General features: G+C 41.7%; 1 protein-coding gene and 1 long non-coding RNA gene across 2 annotated transcripts in view; one reads left to right on the top strand and one right to left on the bottom strand.

Moving 5' to 3' along the window:
• LOC310892984 overlaps window positions 1-26,374 on the bottom strand; it is a 94,417-nt gene that overhangs the window by 27,003 nt on the left and 41,040 nt on the right. The gene's annotated exons all lie outside the window — the stretch shown is intronic.
• Window positions 11,001-24,749, top strand: ICOSLG (inducible T cell costimulator ligand). Its single transcript, XM_083821335.1, has 7 exons — window positions 11,001-11,137; window positions 14,002-14,042; window positions 15,828-16,190; window positions 16,730-17,014; window positions 18,563-18,739; window positions 19,884-19,919; window positions 22,207-24,749. Exons 1-7 carry the CDS (start codon window positions 11,124-11,126, stop codon window positions 22,215-22,217), a joined length of 927 nt encoding a protein of 308 aa, XP_083677461.1. The 5' UTR covers window positions 11,001-11,123; the 3' UTR covers window positions 22,218-24,749.

Below are 26,374 nucleotides of genomic sequence, written 5' to 3'. Positions count from 1 at the left end.
AGGTGTTCAGATGGTAAGGTTAGTGTGGAGAGGGAAGCCGGACACTCTTACTGCATATTCTCTTATACTTTATTCCAGCAAAAATTAAAGTCTGACTGAAAATCTCTGTACGGAATACAAAGAACAACATAAGAGATAAATTTCTACTGAATTTTGAATTGCCTCAGTGATGCATGTTGTGTGACCATTGTGTTCCTGTGGTTTTCATTCCCACTGCTTTCCTTTCTAACCTCCTACACTCATGTATGGAAGTTCCTATAAAGGGAATGGACGTGAGAAAGCTAGAGCATTATAACAAAGCAACAGCTTTCCTTTCTTGTGGAGCCATGCAGGCCTCGTGCATGTATGCATATGTGTGTTTCCCTTGCCATAGTCCTGCTATTTTGAAAGCAGAGAACAATTAGATTTGCATCTGCTGTGTAGATATATGAATGACGTGCAGGAGAACTGGGATCCCTTCCTTCCCCTAAAATATAATCAACACACAACCTGTTACATGTTAAAATGAAAAAATTAATAAAACTTTAAAAAAAGAAAAGCCTCAAACCTTTCTCTAGACAGTCTTATGTGCTGTCAGAACAATGTTCCTTCGTACCAAGGATGACATATTAAACACCAAGTGGGGGGTGAAAACCACTAGGGAAAGAAAAATAACCGCAACCTTTCTTTTACTTTACGGAATAGTTGCCTTGTAAACTTCTCCCTGGACCTCCATGAATATCTGCTGTCTTCCCCGCAGCCAAAACATGCTAAATCCTAGCAACAAATCTGAAACATATGCAAGGCTTCAGGAAGACATGCAACAGCACAAAACTAAGCTGTCTTACTTTCTGAAATGAAGTAGAACTATATGAGGTAAGAGAAATGACCACTGCTGACAGATGTGTCAGTCCCTTAATCAGTCAGTCGGAGAAGATCCAAACATTGTTTTGCTGCTCTTGCCTCCTACGGTTTTGAGAGGAAGGACGGAAGAGGGACATGGCTGCAAATATATCAGCAGAGCCTTCCTTCAAGTCTTACTGTATGCCAAACACACTTGCACACACAGATGCGCATGGACATTCATTCACATTAGGAAGAAACAACTCTTAACAAGTGCTGTAGAAAACTAAACCTGAAATCTCTTACATATTTGGACAATGATCTTAAATTCTTTGATACAAGTCACGTCATTTAGACATGTCTCTATGATACAGAAAGTCTCTGTAGACTGTATGGCCTTTTCCTTATGTGTTTAATGCACCAATTTCTAAAAATTGCCCAGTAAAACAATAGCCTGTCTGTAATTTAATGTGGACATTTTGGTCCTGTGCATCTGTGCACAAATATGCACATGCTTGTGTCCTCACAAATCAAAAGTTGAATGACTGCACAGTGCTCTCAACATTAAAATAAATATTTGTCTTTCAAATGCAGTATTTCCTTGCTTTCACTTGTGCTAACATTAATTATGTTACAAACTAGCACACAACAACAACAACAACAAATTCCTGTACAGCCAAGAATGTTTACAATGTACAAACTTAAGACACTTTTAAAAAATGACCTACTCACAAAGAGAGCAAATTATCTGTATTTTTAAATAATAAAACTGGGAACTATCACAAACACAGCTGTAGTAGGATTTTTTTCTGGGACATGGTACAAATATAAAGATGATGGAAGAGGGAAGGCATGAACTCCAGTCCATCTTTATTTTCTTCTCACAAAACCAATTCCTATAAAAGTTTAACTTGGAGCTTATTTTTTTTGTGAGTCAGCCAGTCTTAAAATTGGGCTTACCAGTGTTTTGTATGTCTGCCTGCCTGCCTTTCTGTTCTTTTTACATCTTTAACCTAACATTTTTGGGAAGATCCAGTCTGTTAACATCAGTGCAATGAAAATAGCATTTTGCACGTCCTGCTAAGAAGAGACAAGAGCGTTGTTCACAGCCTTAAAAGTAGGCTGATGAAAAATGAAAGTTAGGTTCCTCTGATAAAAGAACAGTAAAGGACCTGATTCTGCACCTTTAAAGTGTTTCAGTCTTTTTATTCAATGTACTAATGTTAAATTGGGTTTCTATTCCACCATTAGGTGCAATGGTGTATAGCTGAGGTACAGTGTGTCATGTCAGTAGTTCATCAAACTGCAGAAGAGTAAGAAACAAAATGAAAGGTCAATGTTCACAAGCAGCTGAGATGCACTTCAGAGCAATGCTATGGCAAAAAGCCTAGAATATGGCTAAGGAGGAGTAGATAGGATACAGCCAGTCTAACAAGCCTCTTTAGCACAGAAATGAGAAGGGAAGACAAAAACTAGAAGCAAATCCAGGCCAAGGCCACGGGAGAGTGAGGAAGAAGTTCTTAAGAATAAGAATGATGAGCTCAGAGAACAAATCACTCACTACCATAAAATACCAAATGGATCTGCTTCTCTTGAGGGCTGTATGTTAAACCAGGACATCTTTCTGGAGGCAATGCACTGGCCAAGCCTTTTCTGGAGAACCCAGGGCCCTCTGACTCCGGTGACTTACAGGAGTCAAAATAGCAGCTTTAAGTCCTTTTGGCCTCTGCAAAGTCACCATATCAAATACAGATCCCTAAAAAGACAGGTGATGACTGGAATACCTATGAAAGCAAATACAAGAAATTCTCCCTAGTGGCTGTTGCCTCTGCTACTGCCTTTAGGAACAGAGTGACCATATCTGAAGGAGTCTGGGTGGAGGCGGCTGGGAACTGTGTGAGCCCTGGAGACCAGCCAGTCTTGTTTTCTTGTCTTGCTAGTGCAGACCATTCAGAAAGGAAATTCAAGGTTTTTTTTTTGTTGTTGTTGGTTTGGTTTTTTTTTTTCGTTCTTTGCAGCAAAGGGAGTTTTGTGGCTGAAACAAACAGCCCTAGGAGCAGTGGTTGGGTCAGGTTCTAGAGGCACTGATGTCTGAGGAAGCTGAAGGGCTGAAGCTAAGCCACAGTGCAGGTGCGAATGTAGCCAGCCCTTTCCTGAGCAGAGTCGCCTTGATCATCACAAAGTCAGAGATCAACGTTTGCTTTGCAGTCTGGCTGTGCAGCAAAACCAACCAAGTGTTGGTGTGTCAGCTCTTTGTCTCGAGACAGTACCCCATGTTCCTGCATTGTCCCAAATGGTGGAGTCCGAGTCTCCTCTAGAAACAGGCTCTAGTACATATCAACACCAGGTCTGGATAGAGTCCCCATACTCAGAACTGCTCTGACCAGAAGACCACAGACCCATAAGGGCTTACATTGGCTGCAGGAGCTTTTGAAGGGTGCAGCCCCTGCAAAAGTCCATGCACTCGGTCCCTTCACTGTCCCTGCTCAGCATGTGGCCCCAGGATCTGGGGCAACTGCCCCTCTCTGATCCCACAAGGTCTGGGCAAATGAGAAAGTTACACCAGGGTAAGCTGGCGTAGGAACTTGCTGTACACCAGCTGCGTAAGAAGAACTGCCCAACAGCGTGTTGTCGCGTGACAAATCTCTTCTCTCTTTCACTGCTTTCCATGAGACTTCAGGGAAATACCATGAGAATGGGCAGTGTCCACAGAGTATCTGACTCCCTGCCAGTTCACATCCTGCTTTGGACCACAGACAAAAAATCATCTTCAATATCATCAAGGTATGGCAGATCATGATTTCCTTTAGCAGAAAAGAGCAGGGTCTTCTAAATTTCTCCTTTAGAAATGAGTCAGGATGAATTCTCTCTGAGATGTGGCTAGACAAAAATCACATTATTGTATTGACCCATCAGGGAAGCTCTTTTACCAGCTCTCTGCAATATAGTTCTTCTCTAAGTCTCTCTCTTTTTATTTCTTTCTCTCTCAATTTTTCCTACTAAACCTCCACTATTAAGCAATACATCAGATGAAGTTATACTTGTAGGTCTGAACTCTTGACCTCAAAGGGAAAAATAAAGTTGCAATCAATATGCTGAAAGACAAAACTGAGAAGTAAAAAGTCACTTGTCTTGATCCACACTGCAACAGATATAGTAGCCTACATTGCTCCACCAAAGCTTGCCTGCATTACATCATACCAATACCAGTGCTGGGAAAAGAACAAGGAGACTGTATTACAGTATCAGAGACATGTGCAAGGGAAAAAAAAAAAAAAAAAGAGAGAGAGAAAAAAAAAGTGGTCAGGAGTGCTGGAATTAAAATCTTACAAAAGATTGCATATTTGTAAATAGTGATGAAAGAAATTTCAGTATTTGTTGCCGAAAGTTGACACTGGAGAAGCTGATCATCAGTTGATGAGCCATGCAGTATTGCTTCTTGTTTATTTTCTGGGGCAAGCACTGCCCTGCTGCAAATGGAAGAAAGAGGACTGCACAACCATGACTACGTTTCTTGACAACACATACAAAACCAGACAGTGTTCCCAGGTAGATCCACCACCTGGGAAGACTGACAGCTAATGATGTGCATTTAATTGCAACACTATGTACTGTATTATACCAATTATGGAATCAGTCTTATTATTCTGACTACTACATCTCCTAAAAGACTGGGCTTTTAGGGGAATTCAGCCAGACTGCTCATCTGTCCTACAAACATATTTTTAAAAGCCTGTATGCCACACTATAATTTCTCTATGCTTTGTCTTGCAGGTGACATCCAAGGGAATTTTTTGAGTCATTTAAGCAGAACAACTTTTTACAACAAAATGGAACTACAGTTCTTATCAAACCAGCTCCTAGTAGTGGTAACATTTTTGATCAAATAATTAAATAAACAACATAAGACATATAGATTTCAGTTCCTGTTCTCACTACTTGGCACTCATATCACATCCTGTTGTGTTACATGGTTTCCTATTTTACTATGCTTTGGGGAGAAATAAGCCTTTTTCTAAATTTTCCAATATTTAATTCTAAAGACAACATTAAAATGTTATTTTAGGAATGTGATGGACATTGTTTTGGTCTGGACAAATTTCTGGATAATACTACTGTATCCAGAATACAGAAATGTTTTTCTTGAATGAGGAATATTTTCATATCAGAGAATATTTTGCAAAAATTGCTAGATCCTTTAGATATGTGAATGGGCATTCTTTTGGTCTGAACAAATTTCATAATAATTTCTGGATACCACTCTAGATGGAACTCAGGAGGTCAGGTTGATGGTTGGACTCAGTGATCTTGAAGGTCTTTTCCAACAAGTAAGATACTAAGATTATATTAGCATATATTAACATAGTTAGAAGATATCTGGCAGAAATGAAACTAACTAAAGGAGCCAGGTCAACTCAGTCGACAAGAGTACTCTTTTGCTTTGGATCACTCAAAACACAGAAGGTCTACACAGGACAATGAACACTAAGTAGAAGAGGCTCAAGAGACATGTTAAGCAATTACATACTGTTCTCAATACTGTTTTTTTTTTCAAAGCACTCACACAGAGTGAGTAGGTAAAACTATTGCCAAGTTATTCCCTTGCTTTTATTTAAGCAGGAAATCAACTATACCATTACACATGACTAATAAAGACATTAATACTAGCACTCCTTTCTAACAACATAATTAGATATATTATGGTCCTTTCCTTCTGTCGGTATAAATAAATCAACTGTCATTGCTGCCACTCTGACAGAGTGCATCTTTCTTTGACATCGGTATTTTACAATGCTACCGTTTTTGCCCAGGGCAGTGTTGAAATGTAGGGTGTTCAAGGTGACCTTTTTGGCCAATGTTCTGAGTGACTAGTGTGACAAGAAACTATCAGACAGAGAACATATAGAGAGGACAGATAGACTATTGTTTTCTCTTAGTCCATTCACTTTAACCAAATGTATTTCTTGGCAGTTCTTTTCCACAGTATCAGGCCAAGCTTGTCATCTCAATGTGTGTTCTTAGAATCACGCAACATTTTATGTGGAATCACATTTTTCTCTCATTTCATCACCAGTCCGTTCTCAGCAGTCAGCTTTGCTGTTTTATTCCAGATGTCTCCAGTAGCCAAGGAAACTATTTGCTTTTTTGCAAACTATTTTCACCTTGTCCTTTATCTTTTAAGATGCAGTGTCTCTCTTCCCCTGGCTACTTCTACTCATTTTTCTTTAGACATGGAAAAGTATTTGTCCAGGTTTGGTCTGGGATAGAGATATTTCACTTTTTAGAAGCTTATATTGTGTTATGTTTTGGATTTGTGATGAAAACAGTGTTGATCACACACCAATGTTTTACCTGTAGCAGAGCAGTGCTCCACAGAGCCAAGGACTTTTCAGTTTCTCATGCTGCCCTGCCAGCAAGGAGGCTGGGGGTGCACCAGGAGCTGCAGGGAGATGCAGCCAGGACAGGTGACCCAGGCTGGCCAGAGGGATGTCCCATACCACATGGCATCATGCTGAATAAAAGCTGGAGGAAAGAAGGAGGCTGGGGGGACATTCAGAGCTAGCTATCTGTCTTCCCAAGAAACCGTTATGCGTGATGAGCCCTGCTTTCCTGGAAGTGGCTGAGCACCTGCCTGCCAATGGCAAGCAGTGAATGAACTCCTTGCTGTTTTTCTTGCTCGTATGGCTTTTGCTATACCCAGTAAACTGCCTCTATCTCAACCCACAAGTTCTCACACTTTTACCTTTCCAGTTCTCTCCCACATCCGACTGTTGGAGGGAGTGAGTGAACAGCTGTGTGGGACTGAGATGCCTGCCAGGGTTAAACCACAACAGTGTTGTAATATGCTTTGTACTTTCTTTTGCTCTTTACTCGTACATAAAATTGAACAAGTAGCCAGTGCTACTGTAATTTTAATCTTGACTTTTTTCTCAGTTGCAAGTATACTTCACTAGCTTTAATTTCAAGCACTGAAATCTCCACAGTACAAAAGCCAGAAATTTGTGGAGTCCGTTCCACAAGGAATTGATGTATTTCAAATGTCACAGCACAGTAAAATATTTATGGATGAAAGAACAACAAGGACACAGGGCCCCTATTCCATTTGAATATGTCCTTGCTTATCTGGCATCAGTATGCTCTATAAGGACCACTCTTCTCCAGCAGCAGTGATCTCCTGCTTCAAGTGCTAATTTGTAATGTTTCCAAGAAGAAAGGAGAACTATGATCCTTAGTGTTCATTCCATTTTCTAATGCTACTTTTGATTGATCTATCTCTTTATGTTATTTAGATTTTGCCTTTCACCCCTCTTTTCTATCAAGTTAGCGCACTTGCTCTGCAATTTATTTTCTTCTGATTAAGCTCTAGGCTGCATTCTCTGCAATTTGGCATTTGGACTGTTAGATTTTGGGTGTTTTCCTAGAGTGCTGACGTGCTTAAATAATTACTGATAAAGAGAATACTGTTAAAATCTGCTCCTTCTTCTGCTATCTATTCTGTGCAAGTGGCATACCAAAAGGTAAATAAAGTGATTTGTGGCTGTTTTTGACCAACAAGGAGTGTTTAGTACACCAACCAAATGTGACAGAGAACATACAAGCACCCTAACCCACGCTGGGTATACTGTAGTACTTCCACTTGATTGCTTTACTTTGAAGATCAATGATCAACATTTGCTGTTTTTCCTCCACTACAATCTCACTTCCAGGGTTTTTCCACCCTTTTAATGATACTCTGATACTTGATGCACCGGCGTGCTTCTCCCCTTGTGAACCTCCTCCCAGCAATTATCTCATACTTGAGTAGCACTGCAGTCACGGAGAGTTTGGTTATATTTTTGGTAGAAGACCTCTCTACTAAAAATATTATTAGAAAACAGATGCCAGATAATTTTTACATAATGCTCCACCAGTCAAATTTTTATCATGGTTTTAAAGCTTTCTATCCCAGAATTTATCTGCTGAAACAAATATTCCATGCCACTGAAGATTTGGATGCTTTTCCTGTACATGAATTTAGCACTGACTTCTCCCCTCACAGTGGATGAATACTGTCCAACTAAGGTCAGTGAGTCAGTTGCTATTAATAGCAGGGTACTACCCACTCTTTCTGACATAAGATGAAGACCACTTTGGCTTGAGGTCAACTGTCAGTTTTCGAAATACTTGTTTTTGCCCTGTGAAAATAGTTGCAGATTTTTGTTTTTCTGTATTCTCTGATAAGCCTCCCAAACTTAGTGTAAGCAATACCGCTTCAATGTTTTTCTAGTTAATATTATTCTCCAGTTGCATGCAGTGTATAAGCTGGATTGTTTTGCTCCTCTAGATGACATACCTGTTTAAAACACTCTGCTACATAACAGTTTGAGTAGCTCCTACTCTAGGTACACTTTTTTTTATGATATTTTTGAAAAAATATTGGGTCTCCAATGTCTGTTGCAAGCTCATATTTGTCTTTTCAGTTTGGATGTATCTCATTCCCTCCTGTTTTATCCTGGCATGTTTATGCATGATCGGAACAGATTCAGAAAAGGCAACCGACTAGTGATCGTGCCACTCTGTTTTGTCATCATGCCACCGTGATGATTCTTCCTAATGTTTCTCGTTGCAAAGTCTATGGGCAACTTATTTGCCACACACAAGACATAGGAGTTAGTTTCTTCTTCTGACAACCTTAGATGTCTTCATTTAATTGCTTTAATTTGTGCTACACACATAAGATAGGAGAAATTGACTGTTAACAGTAGAGTTTTTTTTCCTTTTTTACAAATACTTTACCTTAGGATCTCAACACTCTGCCTCTCTCTCAAGACACAGACTGAGACACATGCACACAAGAGTGATCAAATGGGTCGTGGGTCGGCTTTGAGCCACTCCTGTCTTACAATGAGAGGTCAGCAGCAACCTAAGACTGCACCCATGTACTACAACTGGAATGGGCTTTGTGCTTCAACAGCTTCAAACATCTTGATTTTCTGAAAGCAAGGTCCACCTTCCCTGACCTGATCTAAACTTAATAGTAATTTTAGAAGTCTAACCAGACAGCTTTGCATGTGCTTTTCTTTGTAATTGCCCAATACTGCAACTTATTAAACAACAGAAAATGGATGAATATACATTTCACATTACTAAAACTAGACCTTGGAAAGTAAAGACAACTCCGATTAAAAAAACAAACAAACAAAAAAAAACCAGTATTTTCAGACAAAAAGGAAATCTGATCATAGCTTTCAGAGCCATGCAGAAGCAGCAGTAGTAATTTCAAATTGTATCTTTGTAGTAGCTTTAACACATACCCTTGAAGTTGGCCTGTCTTTGAGTTGGAGGTTGTACCAGATAACTTTCACTAGTCCTTACCTACCTGACTTTTTCTATAGGCATATGATATCAGAGATGAGCAACACCATGTCTTTGATGACAACTTTTCACCCAAGCTTTTCAAATATCCTTGCCTGTTATCGTTCACATTATCTATGATATGATATGATATAAAGACATTTGTGGGGGAAAGCTCATGAGTCTGGATTTTGACACAAAGCCAAATATCCTAATTGCGAGTAAGTGACACATTAACAAAACCGTATCTTAGAGAATAAAAATGTATTTCTGTGTAAATATAACAAAGGAACCACATGAACTACAATGATCCTCCACTGCAGCTCCTTCTCCTTTTTTGGCTGTGTAACAAGACAGAGGAGCATTCTCTAAAGAACACCTTGTAGCCAATGGCAGTGATTTGGGAGCGAGAGCCTGCTTGGGTCTTCCAGTGAGTGCCATAAGAATGGAGTCACTGGCAGAAGAATATCCTCATGTTTCAGGACTGCTGGGGACTTCCATAGGTAGAAGCAACTTAGTACCTGCCTAAAGCTGGGCATTCATGAAACTCAATTTAGAAGGGAAATAGAAGAGAATATGAAGTTGCCTTATAGATGAAAAATTCCTCAGGGATTCAGGCAAAACAATTCAAAAGCCCGATGCAGGCAAAGAAGATGTTGGCACCTGACCTATCTAGCTCCCAGAGAGTCTCCCACCCCTCGAGCCACATTTGCCTTTCCTGCATATTCCTTCTCTCTTTCTGAAATTCCTTTCCGCCAAAACTGGCATGCATGTGTAGCAATGGACTGTTTTTACCCACCATGTGTGAAAAAAGCACAAAAGACAGAAATGACTGCATCAAAAGAGTATATTTAAACTGTGCTTTTTGGTAAGCACAATTTTATATCTAGAATTCTAAAATTCTACCTATAAGGATGAGCCACAAGCGTTTAAAGTCAGGAAACTTTTAGCCATAAAGAACTGATTTCCATATGCATCCCTGTTCACCAAGTGACTGTACTTAATATCACCCCTAAAATATCCAAGGAGTAACTCCCAAACTAGGACATCCCATCAGGATATGTTTCAGTGAAAGACATAAATCGGCTGCTGCCACCATGTTCTGTATCAACTGTAATTCTTACCTTCCTTTACGTTTGAGCCTACCCACCCAGGGCCAGGTTACTGATTTGCAGCCTATCAGCCATACACAGATAGGCTGAAGCAATGCTGGCTTAGGCACCTGAAGCCGAGAGTCCTCCTTCTTGACCCTGGCTGGCAACACAAATAGCATTTAGACCTACGGGCCTTGCACAGTCCTGGAGTTTCCGCAGCAAAATACTTGGTATACCCAGGCTGACCAAGAAACCAAGACCAAGTTAAGGTGGCAATCCTTTTTCAGTGTCTATTTGTGCAGCTTTGCGTGTTGTCGCATTGGTGGAGGAGTCCCAGCCGGCGGGGGTGCCTGATGCCAAACCCGGCCGCCCATCGGGAGCCAGAAGCGAAACTGCTGGCAAGTGGGAACCACGGCTTTGAAACGCCCGACTCCTGCTACAAGTCCCCTTATCGACACGCTTTTATAGCAGCTTTTATCTTCTACACCGCTGCGCACCCCATCAAGCCCTGCTCGGGGCTGTTGACTAATCACGCAGTAATAAACCTAATCTCTTCTGAAACGCGTTTCGAAACCCGATTTCGGTGGCAGAGCCCAGCCGGGTGGGCACAACCCCCGTCGCCCCTCGCCTCGTAGCCTCGACCGGCCGACGGCTGCCCGGCTGCGGTGCCAGCCCCGAGGCGACGGTGAGGGGCGCCCAGCAGCAGCCTCCCCCCGCGGGGCGCGGCCCCGGCCGAGCACTGCAGGCGGAAATCCCCAGCGGGAGGGGACGTGGGAGGGAAAGGGGAATGGCCTAAAGCCGGCCAGCAGCGGGCTCAACTCGGCTCGGCTCGGCTCGGCACAGCACGGCTCGGCTCGGCACGGCGCGGCTGCGATGGAACCGCGGGGGTGAGCGGAGGGGCCCCGGGGTGGGAGGCATTGCGGGGCGATGGGGCGGGGGGCAGCGGTCGGGGGGATTTGCTCCCCTTCCCCGGGCAGCATGCTGTGCCGGGGGTGGGCTGGGGAAACGGGGGCAGGCTGGGGACCTCGGGGTCCCGCAGCACGGGTGGCGCCGGGCTCCGCTGCCAGGACGTGACCTGGGTCGGTGGTGGCAAAGCCCTCCCTGCGCGGGGCCGGCTGGCCCTTTTAGGAACATTTTTGCTCCTTGAAGGGGTTGTGGGGAGCAGTCGAGCTTGCGTTGCCCAAGTTGGTGCTGTCTTGAAGCGGGTGTTGGGAAAGCCGGGCTCCAAGCCGCCGCCTGGGGCACCTGCTGATGGATGCGAGAGGAGCTGTGCTGCTGCCGGGCTGGGCATGAAGCGAGTCTGTGGGGCAAGAGCCCTAAAGTTATTGCTGCAAGCGTCGGGGCGTCTTTTGTCCAGCTAGTTTGTGCCAGAACGGCAACATCCCTTGGGTCTGAAATAAGCAGTGCATGAAAAAGTTGAGGTGGTAGTAAGAATAATCTCACTGAGCAAGAATGTATGAAAGAGGAAGTGCAACTTTCTCCCGTTTCACATGACATCAAAAAAGAAAAATAGAAGGGGAAGGTGTGGGAAAGAATTGAAATTAAAAAAAAAAAAAGCTTTAAAAACTTTTTAAAACTTTTTTTTAACTTTTTAAACTTTTTAAAGTTTTTTTTTTTTTTAAATGGAAATTAATGCAATTACACCTGGGGTTAGTGGAATTCACTGACAGTGTGATGAACACATGATCAGAGCGTACATATGGGACAAAAGAGAGGTTTCTCTGCAGGCAAGAGCGTTTCTCCCCTTTTCTATTAGGAGCTCAGCATTAAAGCTTCTCCTTGGGACGGTTGGACTGAGGCAGCCCCCAGATTATCACAGCTGCAAACTGCTAGTCGGAGGATGAGCGTCTATAGATCTGTCCAATCTTGACTGTGACATAATCTATTAAAATAACAAATCAAGACCTGCTTTGTTTACATACATCAAATAATCAGCGCTGACTGGCTAGATGAAAGTTCGTTGGCATCAGCAAATGCCTTGCCTGGGAAATTCCCTGCAGAGTCCCCTAAAGAGTAGTCAATTGTTCTCTATTTCATTCAAATGACTTACTATATCAATAGTTTCTAATTTAGGCAGGAAAGAGCAAAACAAACACAATCACGGGATTAAGATTCCATTCAGGTGAACTTTTCAAGGCAGACATCCACGAGCCTGGCACAAAAGTATACAAATCTTCCTGCACAGAATACAAACACTGCCGAACTACAATATAAAACCCCACGCACCAAAAGTGGCTGCCACAAAAAGGAGCAGAACTGCCTCCTTGGGGTATTTAGGTGTGATTACTTTAGAGCTGACTGCAGATTTGCCAAAATAAGTGTTAGAATAGTAATGTTGCACACTAAACATCCGCTTAAACATTTTTAATCTCAAGTATGAAACCACTTCACAGGACACAAAAAGGAAAAGAAACGTTTTGGTTTTTTTTCCTAATGTAAAACTAACTTCCCTAAACTCTGCCCATCTCATTCTCTGGATGTGGGGCTTCAAGAGTAGGTTGATCTTTGTATCCGAACACCCTCTGCTTTCTCCATGGGTAGCCAGATATATTTGGGCAGGCCATAATTTTCCTAGGGGCAGGGGTGAGTGAGAGACCCTTCTCCCCAGTAGAGGAGACTCAATTTGGGCCCTGGCAGTTGGTGGGAGCAGAGCTGGGAAGGAGTGATGCTCCTGTGTGGGAGACTCTGGGGCTCACTCCTGGTGGGCATGTGGTGCTGGGGGCTCTCCCCCTCGCTCCCAACCCTTGGCTCAGTGTTGGACCTGGCTGAGGGCTGAGAGGAGGCCACCAGTGTGGGCTCACACTCCAGCATAAGCTCCAGCTCGCAAAAGCGAGTTGGGGAAACTGGAGATGAGCAGGTGTCCTGCTGCCCATCGGCTTGGGTTTGCAACCTGGGGCAACATCAAGGTGGGAAAACAGGCACACAGCTCCATCCCCAGACCTTTCCAGTGTCTTCCTTCCCACAGAAGTCTGGAGAGCACAACTTGTAGCCAGGCATGGTCACTGAAGGGCTATTTTAAATTAACTTTTGGGAAAGTTCTGCACATTTATATTTCTCAAAGCCCTGTGGGATGAGAGTTAAATCACTTGTGCTTTACAGATAAACTAGGTTTTCCTATAGCAACCATCATTTGTAATTCCCTTGGGGAACCCCCTCGTTGATTTACCCCTCTGGAGTAATAAAACGTGCCAAATTCTTTCCAACAAAACCTTCAGACCACTCTGTGCTATCACACATTTCCTGTTTATGTGTTTTACTGAGCTCACAAATGGTGAGCAGCACAGTCAGCTGCTTGTCGTCCTTCAACAAAACAAAATTGTGACTCGTTTATTACCAGCACAACAGTGGGATGCAGGGCTTGACCTGTACCTAAGCCCGTGCAGCTGCTCGCCTTCCCAGTGATCACAGTACCAGGCAGGGACTGAAGGACCTCAGGTCCATAGCTTGGTTTTAGCAAGAAAGATGGGCACAACACCGGTGTCAGGTCTGCTGCTCTGATTCCAATATTAGTGCGTTTTGCTTCTATTCGTGGCCTTGACCACCCACCCACAATTAGGTTATTTGAACAAGAAGTTTTGCAGCTGTCAAAAATGCAAATGCTTAATGGGAATTTGCATAATTGCCACTAGTACTTAATTTATCTACTTCTGCTACTATACTGAAACAATCAATATTATGTTTATCACTTATGTAAACAATCGAGAAGCTAACATCTGTTGTATAACATCTTTGTTTGCTTTTTTTTTTTTAGCTGTGGATTTCTGTTACTGTCCCTTCATATTCTGAGAGCTGGTAAGTTGAGAACACTTCAATTAAATGAAGCTGCCCTCCTTAAAAGTGTTTGGCAAATGAGCAGATTAGTCATAATATGTGCAATATAAGCATCTGCATGTTTTCAGCAAGACTCTTGAGAATTCCTCAGTGTGAAATGTTCTTGTGACATGCATCAGGAAAAGAAATTAAAAATCAATTTCTATGAGTTTCCGTACAGAGACTAGCAAAGCATCATATGGATGCTCTTGTCCAGATTGCTCTGCTTGCTTCACAGACATCCCCCTGTACTTATCTCTGAGTGCCAGCAAGAGGCCATAGAAGTGGTTGTTGGTAGACAGATCTAACATGCTTGCATAAAGTCAGTACTCACAATATGGCTAGGATTATACATTGCTGTATCTCAGTGCCCAATATTAGTAAGTCTCTTACTACAGTTCCAAAAATCCATTTCAGAACAAAGATAAGGTTAAAGGACATCACCTGGTGATATTTAAATATTTTTAGAGTCAGCTCTCCTCCATTCTTGCTTAATGACTTAGAAGAACCTCAACAAAGTCATCAAGGAAACCCCCTGGTGCCAAAATCAGGACAAACTGTACAAGATTCAGTCCCAGTTGATGCTGGCTGGCCTGTCCTAAAGAAGACCAGTGAAGGAGGTGCCCCCAGGCAATGCTTTCTACAGCATCACTTTTCCTGCTGCTACAAGGGGTTTCCCCAAGCCTGAGCTGCATCATTCCTGTTGCAGCTCAACCTTGTTGCTTCTTGTTGCACCCAGCGGAGGACAAGGGCCTGGAGATCAGATACAACCTTCCTCCCTGCAAGCAGTGAGCTCACTTCAGTGGTGTTTTTAAACCAGAGTGCCCAACTCAGACTTGTGGGTGAGCTCCTTCGGAGTTCAGAGCATCAACACGAAGACGTATCGCCCTTTACCTGACATGCTGTCATCTCCCACTACACCACGCTCTGATCTACACTTCTAAACCTTCGCTGCCATCATCTTTCTTTCCCTAGTTCACTCCCCAGCATGATTCTTTTCCTCACCCAGCACCATGCCTCACCCTCCATTACCCAGTCCAGTATTTACACATACTGCTCTGGGCTCAGCAACCAGTATCAATGGGGGGTTTCCAGATGCTGTGGTGGAGGAGAGGTGAAAGGCTTCCTCTCCTTGGAGATCAGGAAAAGTGCTCTGAAAGCCAGATAGCGTGCTGGTCTATATCAGCTGGTTCTCAGAGGCTGTACATGTCTAATAGATGTGTCACTATCTGTATCTGGGCATGCTAGTTTCCCAGCTGAGTATATTTGTTGAGAGGGTTACACCCTTGGTAATAATAAAAGGTTATTGCTATGACATGCCCACTTTGAGACACACTGGGTTTTTTTACCCACGTTTTTAATTACTTTGGTCTCAAAATAATGGAAGCACTCTTTCTTGTCAGGGTTTTCAGTCTTCGTGATTTCTCTTCGCCATTTTTCTTATTTAAAAAAAAAAAAAGTGATTATTAATGCGTTAGGACTTGAATATGTGTCTGCAGTCAGTCCCAGTCAGTTTAGTCTGTCTGTCCTCCAGCCAAGGGGCAGGGAACACTCAGACTGGTTGGTCCTCAGAAAGAAATAATCAGGAGGCTTGGTATTGTAAAAGGTCCCTTTGGAAAGTACACAGAGAGACAGACAGAGAATTACATGCTGACAAAAAGGAGCAAGTCAGGACGTAAGAATGACCATGAAGTGAGCATGCTCTCCTGCCTGTTATAAATACTAATACTAACTCCCTTTGTTCTCCCTCTCTTTTTATCTTTGTAGTTACTGCACTGGAGGAGAAGATTGTTATCAGTAAACTTGGAGATAATGCTACACTGAGTTGCATTTATCCAGGAAAAGAATTCAGCTTAAATAATCTACGGGTATACTGGCAAATAGACGATGTTCAAGAGCAGTGTTCAGTAGTACATGCGCTGATCTCCGGTCAAGACAACGAAAGTGAACAATGTATTCACTTTAAAAACAGGACTCAGTTATTGTGGGACAGACTGGGAGATGGCGATTTTTCTCTGCTACTACTAAATGTCAGCCAGAGCGATGAGCGCAAGTACAAATGTGTAGTGCTGCAGACAAACGAATATACCAAAGTAGTTCACCAGGCACAAGTGGTTCTCAGCTTAGCAGGTAAGAACTTTTACCACTTGCATGTATTTGCCCAAAATCTAACTCCGTTTTTTCCAGTTAGTGCCATTTCAATACTGTATGTAAATATACCCTTAAGTTAGAAACCTTCTTCAGTACTTTGTTGAAATGAAATCTGCTTAGTTTAAATGCTACAGATGGGGAATATAAAACTGGGAGAGCAGCTGTAACAACTGTTTATCCAGCGCTGGGCTTTTTTATCAACTTGACTTTCATTAATATGGAAAGGTTTTCATTAACATGAAATGAAATTAATGAATATTTCAATGATATGTTCTTGCACATGACTGGGTGACAGCAGCTTAAGTTGCTCTCTTCCTTTGGGTTTGGCTTCAGCTTTCTGCCCTACCAGCAGTTCTTTCAGATCTTTGGCTTATGAACCAAGCCTGCATATGTTTTCTTTTCAAGTTGTGAGAGTCTTGTGAAACCCAGAACTTCTGCTTCAGAATCCATGTCAAAGTTCTGTCTTTTCAATACGTTTCAAAATCTTGACAACCATTTCTTTTTCTCTTTCTCTCCAGCTAGTTACAGCCAACCAATACTCAGTGGACCAGTAAGAAACAGTAACAGCGCTGGAGAAGAAGTGACTTTCAGCTGTAGCTCTGACAATGGGTACCCAGAACCAAATGTTTACTGGATAAATAGAACGGACAACAGGCGCTTGCTTCCATCAGAGTTAAACATCACCCTCCACGTCGATGGCACTTACAGTGTTCTTAGCACACTGAAGGTTAAAGCAACTTCTGATATGCAAATAGAGTGCTTCATAGAAAATAAAAGACTGCAGGAAAATATATCAGCCAACTGTAAGTTCCTTCACAATACATCTTCATGTTTTCTAGATAGCAGATAGAGCCACACTGGTTGATATATCTGTAGTAGCTCTATCATGCTCTAATGAGGGGCATACAAAAAATTCAGTGATTCTAAAAAAAAATGCTGAGAAAGCTCAGTTTTTTTCTCAAGCTAGGTCTGCTTTGCCATGGAATTAATGCTTACTTCTGACTTCATCCACATTGCCAAACACCCCATCAAGCGCATTGTGACAACAGCACCGAGCAGCTATTGCTCCCAAGGCAGTCACTAGGCTCTACCCTTGGGTTCCTTGCAAACATGACCGCTTGAGGTGAAGTTATTTTTCAAGTGGTGCCATGCAGTAGATGTGCGATTCCTGAACCTCTGCCCCATGGCTTTGCATCACTCATATTTGCCTTGTGCTCTGTCTGGTTTTGAAGTTCTGTTTTCAGTCCACAAATCTCAGCTTAAATCAGCGCACTACTTAAAGTAGGCCTGTAGCAAACAGGTAGTATTAGCCCAATAGAACAACTCTCCTAATATCACAAGTGTAATAAGATGTTTACTGCTGATATAAGTGACCAACAGCAAGAGCAAATATTTAGTCTCTCCGCTCTTCACAAAACTGGAAAGCTATTAGCAAAGAAAAGCCGTAAGAAGTTACATCTGTAGTACCAATAGTAAATGTCACAGTCCCTAACCTGCTGTGGAGAGAAGCTGTCTGGCATGGGCCTGCTTCCTTCCCAGGTTTCTGCATCTGCTGCGAGGAGGCTTGGTCATTTGCATAACTGTTGGTGGATATCTGCAGTTAGTTTACCTGAACAAGTAATTGCATATTCTGGATTTAACAAGACTGATCCCTCAAACATAGCTGAGCAATATAGATTATGCAGTTTCCACGAACAAAAATCGTGTGCATGAGCAAAAATTGAACAATAGAGTGTTTACATGGTAGCATACCCTTGCTGTCATCTCAAATTAAAGGAAAACTAAGTAGCCTTGTCATTAGTTTTTTATTGACATCATCATATTGTATTCTGGGGGAAAAAAACTTTATCTTATTAGTTTTTGTTTGTTTCTAAAGGCACTATCACACTTGAAAGAGTAAGAGATGTGATTTGAAACTCTTAAGTTTTCAGCAGTCAAGTTAGTCATGAATTCTCACTGAGAGAGAGAGATTTTCACCCAGTTTTACGATACTACCAGACTTGTATTATAGATTCTATATAGATTTATCTCCCACTGAGTCTAGATACAAGCTCAAATATGCAGTCTCCCAGGTGGCAGGAAAGAAGAAAGAAAATGAAGAAGGATCCATGTGTGTAGTATGATGATAGAGAGGAATAAACTGGCACTGTGTGATTATATTAACAAGCCATGTAAGCTAGAAACATGCCTTGCTCAGAAAAAATACCACCATAATCACAGTGATATGAATAGCATAAATATTTAGTCCCTCAGAATTTTTATTTATTTACATAAAGTGTGGTCAAATAATTGCCTGGTATGAAGTGTGCAAATTTATACCTTATTACATCTTTTTTTCTATTTTTTTCTAGACACACAGGAGAAGCAAAAGAATGGTTCTAATACAGAAAGTCACAAAGACCTGGAAAAAAGCGGACGAGGTGCTCAAGCAGCTGGCATCATTTCTATTGTCATTCTGATAGCTCTTCTAGCTGTGTTAATCTGCTGGCTGTGGAAACATCGGTCCTCCAAACTAGTGTCATACACAGGTAATGAGGACCTTCATTTGTGTGACCAAATCTGAAGGGTTATTTTTCATTTGCCAAAATATGCAATGTTATCCAGTGCATTGCTGGAAGGAAATAAATTCCCTGCATACAACAGCAGGTAATCATACTGTTACGAAATACCTGGGGTGCCCTGGGGAGGACATATAGTGCCCCAGGGCATGTTACTGCACATGATTTTCTGCTAATGCACCTGAACCTTACAGGAATTAACTGCTGGATATAGGAGTAGCTCAGACTTTGTGCCAGCTCAGGCCATAGTTTCTCAGCTGCAATTCCTGCAGGCTGCTTCTGGACAGGTGGAGGGGATGCTCCTCCACGGAACAGGACTGGGGTCAGTAACTGGTTCTGCTTAGCCCAATCCCAAGCAAAACCAGGATAAATCTGTCCAGAAGGCTTTAGAGTCACTGACTGGGCAACTGATGATTCAAGATCCCACTGGGAATTTCCTAAGCAGTTTCCTACATGTTAGCTGTAAAGCACTGCTATAGCTGATGGCTGCAAGTTCTCACTGTCACTTCATGTTATACGTGCGTACACTTGTATTTCTACATTTGCCCTTATGTAGGACTCTTAATGTTCAGCAAGACAGAAAAAAGGTAGCTCTGTAAGAGGTCTTGTGAACCAGACTGAGTCTGCTGATGTACATGAGTACTTAGTGTAAGCCACTTTAGAGGTATATGAGAGCTAACATCTAAGAAAAGGGAGTGGGGCAGCCACGCTTTTCACAGGCAAGAACAAGGTACACTTTCAAACCATGCCCTCTTCTTCCTGGCTAGCAAGTACAGTTGCTCCAGAGAAGACCTGGAGAAAGTGAGGTAATGATCTTGCCCAGACTCCGTAACAGTTGGCAGGGGCCATGTTCTTTCTTTAGGAACAACCCAAGAGGGGCACTCTGTCCCAAGACATGGAGCAGTGCTGTTGCTTTAAGCACAAAATATATCCTTGCTAAAACAGTGACCTAGATTGTAAGCAAATAGAGTATGGACCCCATTTTGCTGTCCAAAGAGAATTTAGAAGATTGAACCCTACAGCATTGGTGGATGTTGCATAATATTAATCCCGTTAGTGTAAAGACTTTGGTTATCTATGCTCCACACTTAAAATGCTATATTTATTTCAACAGATGTCCAACCAAATGAAGACAACAGAAAACTCAACTGTAAGTATTAAAAATATATTATTGTATTTGTCTCAAAAACTACTTAACTTTTCAGTACAATAGCTTCAGTACTCATGTTCACCATGAAGTCTTTGGGTTAGATTTACTGGATGTTATAAACACTTGATGTTGATGAACCTCAGCCTGTACATACCCAGTTAAAAAAGAAAAAAAAAAGTACTCTCATTTCCAAGCAAAAAACAAAAATAAAAGTTTAGACTTTCAACATTTTTATAAGCAAGACTGCAATATTGCAGGCCAGCTGGTTTAGCAATTTATCTATCATTTATAGTGGAGTGAAAAAAAGAGGACAAAAAATCCAGGACCTTTGGAAAAACAAGCTCAGCACAGGGCACTTGTGAAAGTACATAGAGGATGAAATACCTGCCTATTTTATGTTTCATTTGGTAGTTCTACTGAGGCAAATGACTGTTATCTGACTAGCTGTCTTTGCGGAACAGACAGAAAATACTGTGATTCTACCACAGCTTGTAGTAGTTAAAGCAATAGAAAGCATAGTCTGCTTTAGGAGATGCTGTGAATGAACCCAACTGATAATATCAAGCAGAAGCAAAACAACCCTTAAAAATGCCTAGAACTTTTGTGTCATAAAAACTGGATTAATGGTCAGTTGTTTTCCAGACCCGTCATGCAACTGCAATCTGACCCACAACAGTTCTGTTTGCTAAACAACAACAGATATTACACTGTTTTCTGTAGAGGATAATGTAGAAAGAAGAATAGATTTTGTCCTTCAGATAAGGAAGTATTTTCTTTTTTTTTTTTCCTATGAGTTCCATTAACATAATGCTAGCAATTTATTAAATGTCAACTTTTCCCTTGCCTTACTTATACCAGGCCCTGTGTGATCAGATCTCTGGACTTATCCCCTAAGTAGAAAAACCTCTGTGACATAAATAAGAGTAAATATTTATTTTATATTGAAGGCCACTATAGCAGAACTTGTTTATTAAAAACAAAACAAAGACACTTGCCTTCCAGACACTATGTTTTCCCTTGCACGTCTACACCATTTGCAGAAGAGGCGGTGAGACAGCAGCATTGGTGGTTCGCTGCTGTCAGAAACTGACCTACTTCTGAGGGCTGTTGTCTGCCAACAGAGCCATGGGAGACACGGAAGGCAGTACAGTCCTAATTTCTTTGGGTGACCCAGTTTAAGGGTAAGAGCCCAAAACCAGAGAAATTAAAAAGATTTAGGGAATGTGATCACTGATGCAAGATTGGCTGTGTTTGTTTAGACTGGAAAAGGCAAGGCCATGCAGGGACACAATAACAACGCTCTTTGGAGAGTCCTTATAGAAGATGGGACAAGTTATTTATTGTGCTAACCCCATGGACACAACACTTAAGGCACAAGAGGCTTAAAAAGGGGAGATTTAAACTGCATGTTAGGAAAGCAACTCTTCTACGGGTCATAGTAGTTCAGCACCAAGGCTCAGGGAGTCTGTGCAGGCTGTCAAGTCTCCATCAGTCCAGACTCATTGCTGGCCTGTTTTCTTTCAACAAAAGAAGAAAAGGGTATCTGTCAGAAATGGTCTCAAAATAGCTGGTGCTACCATGGGGCAAGAAGATGGGTTCTTCGGGAAATTCTAGCTTGATTGAGTGATTAATGGAGATTTTCAAGTGAGTTGTGTGTTGGTCAGGGAGTGAAGTACTGCAGAGGTTGCACCCACAGGGAAGCTCTGCCGTGACATTCTGCTTTTCAGCATTGATGTAAATAAGTTTGTACTTCGAGTGGTTTGACTTTATGAAGATCAGATTGTTTTGGGGGTTGGAATCCCAAATACTGCAAAAACAGGAAGAACCTATTGAGACTAGCTTTGCTGTTACAAATAAAAAAAAAAAAAAGAAAAGGAAACTGGGAGAAGGAAGGATGCAAAGAAGAATAACTTCACCTCTAACTTCACCTCAGTAGTGTTAGTCTCTCCAGATGCCCATTGCAGTTGGTGGGGCAGGATGCTTCCACTGAGAAGAAATGTGGAACTGGAGCTAATGATGCTTTTATAAATTGCTCTCTGGAAGGATTCCTCCACTGCCTGTAGAGGAGCCTCAGGGAGATGGTTTCCCTTGACCACAAGTGGCTTTGTGCATCTCTTTCTCTGAAGTAGCTTAAAAGAAACCAAAGGTGCCACTGACGTACCTTAGAACTTTGCAGCTCGATCGATCCATTGGTTACGAAGGATAAAACAACTCTAGGATGTGATTATTTCAGTGTGTTTTTTTTTTTTCCTATTCTTTTTCTAAAAATGTCACTTTGTTTTCACAGCACCTGTCTAAAGAGGATTTGGGCATCACCCTCTATCTCAGCAGCAACACTGCTTGTAATACAAGTGGCATATTTCTGCAGTGTGCGAAGATTGATGGCAAAAAGCTTCTCCAACAATGAGAAAGCAAAATCTGTTGGATTTCTGTTCCAACCAGCCGTTGTGTCTCCACACCAGCTAACCACTTTGGACAGTCCTCTGTGATGGTCTGTCAGCATTTTGAGCTCCTGAACTGGGGAAAGCAGTAAGCCTAGGACTTAGGTACTCTGTGCCAGAGCACTGACAGCTGACGAGCGCCCAGTCTGTTGTCATCATCGTTGAGGAATTTGTTACAAGGAAAAGCAACTGTGTCTCAGGAGCATGGGAAGTTCTCTCTTCCCATGGAGCTTCCTTCTCCTTAACCTAACGATGACTACTGAATGTGAAGAGAGGCAGCTAAAAATGAAAGAAAAATAAAACTGAAGGACTTTCTGCAAATGGAAATTGTGACTTTTTCCACCTTTCACTCTTTACAATACGTCCTTTCATTGTTTGATTTCACCAGATGCATGTTATTGTGTACAGAAATAGCTATAGCATTTTGACCAAGTCCTACCAAAATGTGCATTACTATGACAGGGTAAATGTATATGAATGTATTAACAGAAGGAAAGCTCCTTTAAATGCACTTGATATTAAAATTTTATTCTTTACCAAATATTTCACCGAAAAGGGGACTTCCACTTTTGACAGAAGCTGTTGCTTGCGGTGTGAAAGAACGGTCTGTGGAAATCAGAATGGTTAAAAATAGTGCTCTCCACTATGTTAATGTCAGGTTACCTGGACATAACCCTTTCTGGATGGAACAAAATCTATGGTCAACCTCTGTTCAGTTCAGCTGGTCTTTATTTAAGACCAGCAGCTTCCAGGGAGTTTTTTTAAACTGAATTTTTCCATACCTGTCCTTGTTTCTCATCCCTCCACCAAAGAAAAAGGAGTGCAGACTGTATCACTGAACATGTCCATGAACATTCTTGATTTATCAATGGCTAAAGCAAGTGAAAGGGAAAGAAAGCCAAGAACTGCATTTCCTTTTGCCAGCACCTGTGCGTCACTGGTTCAGCATTGATTCAGCCAGGAGTGAAATGGATGAAAATAGCAATGCAACTTTGTAGATTTTGAAAGAGGAGGGAATCTACATTAGTTCTTGTTTGGGTGGGGCGCTTCTTGCCAGCTTGTTGGGGCAGGTGCTGGTGATGATTTTAAAACTGAGTCCTGGCTTCTCCTGCACTGGTTGCTAGACTAAAATTCTACCATTTTTATGAGTAAGTCACAGCCTTGTTTGTCCTAGCTCTGCATAGAGAAGTCCCTCCAGTGTCAACCGTGAGTTAGGATGTTATTTTTGTATTAAGATCAGCTTTCAAATCTGAGTGAAGTAAAGAAATTTTGTTGTCTTATTATCCCATCACACAAAATCCCAAGATATTTGGCAGTAATTCCATTATCTTTTGTTGAAACAATTCCCCCACGTAGGCTCAGGGTTTGGTAACTGCATACCACCAGTGTGTCAGTATTTGGTGGGAGTCTCACAGGCTCAGCCTCTATGGCATTTAAGGGAAGGGTCAGTTTAGCTCTCATTTGATGCAATCCAGGCTTATTCACCAATTTAAATAGGATAAAGAAGGTAAAGAAAAGCCAAGCTACAACTGAGTAATTAAGATGCTATTTAGATTGCAAGTAGCTGTGTACAGAAATGTTTTTAAATATGTTTTCTCTGTTAATGTTAAAAAAATGTATTGTGTATTTGCTAACTTTGAATGTCTGTGAAACTACTCTGTTTTATTTATTAATTCCATTTTTGTTCTGTGTTATCTTCCAATCTACAAGTGTAACATATGCCATCAATTACGGCATTCAGCTCACAGTATTTGTCAGATAAAGTAACTTACAACATCTCAGTAATCTTAAGTGTCAGCTTTTTCTCATCTCCTCCGTTTTCCATTAATCTCTTAGATATCCACTGAGTCCATATCTAGCCTTCAGTGAACCCTAAATGGAATTTGCCTGAAGAAAGAATGCAAGCTTGCAGACACCTTAAAAATGTGACCATCGCCTACGCTGATGTTAAGGGTAGCCATTTCCTAGTGGTTCAGTGAGATGTTTCCTCACTCTTTATCATATGAAGTTGTTTTGTGCAGCCTCTTCAGTGCTGTTAGAACTGACAGAAGCCTTTTCTAAAAATAGGTTTCCTTTTTATATTCTGCCTGTGCAGGAAGCTGTAGCTGTTCAGAGATATAAGTGACCCCTGTATGTTATTGAGCTAATTAGACCAGAAGGGGTTCTTATTTCTGGATTACTTCATGTTGCATAGTGAACACATCTAAATGCAACAACTTGCTCTTGCAAAATCTGTGCTTTCAATTGGTTTAGGTTTCCAGCTAGTTCTGGAGGCGAGTAAATCCTAGATGACAGTTGTTTGTTACCATTCAAAGAACTTGGAAATTCTGTAGTAACAGTTTTTTTCATCACATACTATGTTTATGTTTTAAATAAAATCTGTTAATTCTCCTTAATGTCTGACTAAGTCTATCAGCGTGTAAAGACAAGTCACTCCAAACTGTTGCCCCAGCTAAAGTGAGTTTTACTGTCAGCCGCATTCCTCTTGGTGTATAAGTGCTCCTTTCCAAAGCCCTCAGATGAGGAGGGACTGATGCAACACAGAGGCTTGACAAGCTTTGCTCTGTGCCTTGAACAAACAAAATGAAAGATACGTGGTAGCCCAAAAGTAGTATAAAGCCTAGGCGGACACATCTTTTTCTTGCCCACCTCAACAACGCCCTAGCAGAGCAAAGGTACAACAAACACTCCCTCCTCCAGAACCAAAACCATTTTACTGCACTCACGCAGGTCAGTGTTGCCCTTGGTCACCAGCATCACTCTGTTTCCCTTCGTTAAAGGTATCAGCATACATGAACTGCATGTCTCAGACAACATAAACACCTTGCACAGGAAAGCACCGCTTGGTGCAGTGTTGTGGGAAGGCTCTGAGAAATGGACTTTCACAGAAAAGTGAAAGGCTCTCATTGTGGGATGGCTGGTAAACCACAGGTGGAAAGCCCCAATAGAAAACATGTGTTGCTACTTAGTGGTCTGAATCCATCCTTCCTGTAGTCAAATTTATTATTTAAATCTTTTCACCTGTGAGAGCTGAAAACTCAAAAACACTTTCCCTTTTTCCACTTCAACAACTCTGACTCCAACCACTTTTCTCAGTAGCTGCTTGCACTACATCAAAGAAACTTTAGTACAAAATGCTTTTTCAAATTGCAAAGTTGATCCTTTTCATATATGTGGCAAATACATATAAAAGTTCACATTACTCCCACAAGGGTAATCTCTAGCATCCCCCTCTTTTCCAGGTAAAAGAAAAAGTTCTCTAAAGTATTACTGAGTTCAGCTCAACTTCAGAGGGAGAGGAACTCCCCCCGACTCAACACACACAGATTAGATATGTTAGGCCCCTGGCAACTCTCCTCTCAACATGTGATCTGGCATTAGGACCTTCACCACATCCATTGGGTCATTCAGGATAAAATCATTGTAAACTGGTGCCCATCACAGAATTATAAAAGTCACTTCACATGCTCCATCTTCTCTACATCTAGCAGCCCGGGGAAGTGCAGGCTACGAACCAGCAACCTCTTTCTCATTCATCTTTCAAGAGATAATCATATGACAAAACATTGATTTGTACAAATGCTATCTAACACAAGTAAAATGCTTTCAACACTTTGTGTGTTAATGGCACCACTAATAAGCATAAGCAGTGTACCAGAACCAATGCCCCATGCTGCAAAACACAATTCCCCAGGAGCTACTCATGACCTCACCATTAATCACAGAATTAAGTACTTTGTTAGGAAAGAGCCTTAGCTTCTGCTTTTAGCCCTCCCTAGAAAATTCCTGCATAAAGATACATACTCTTTTATCAACAGATACTTACACTGACCTTACAACTTGCCCAAAATAGTTCCTAATAGTTTATTAATAAAACACTGATTTGCTTTCCAGCCATTTCAAGAAGTGCTGTTTGAGGCCTTTTCGTAACTGGAAAACTAGGACATGGAAGTCATGTCCCCTGTGTCATATATATGTCTGAGACATCCAGCACGCGGAGACATTTTTCTGTCC

This window comes from Anser anser (assembly GCF_964211835.1).
Source record: "Anser anser genome assembly, chromosome: 1".
NCBI lineage: Eukaryota > Metazoa > Chordata > Aves > Anseriformes > Anatidae > Anser > Anser anser.
This window is presented reverse-complemented; position numbering and strand designations above follow the sequence as displayed.

Bases quoted from the DNA above. Each gene is read 5' to 3' on its own strand.
- ICOSLG (XM_083821335.1), top strand. The intron at 14,043-15,827 runs GTAAGTTGAGAA...TTATCTTTGTAG, and splicing joins CCTTCATATTCTGAGAGCTG to TTACTGCACTGGAGGAGAAG. The intron at 16,191-16,729 runs GTAAGAACTTTT...CTTTCTCTCCAG, and splicing joins AGTGGTTCTCAGCTTAGCAG to CTAGTTACAGCCAACCAATA.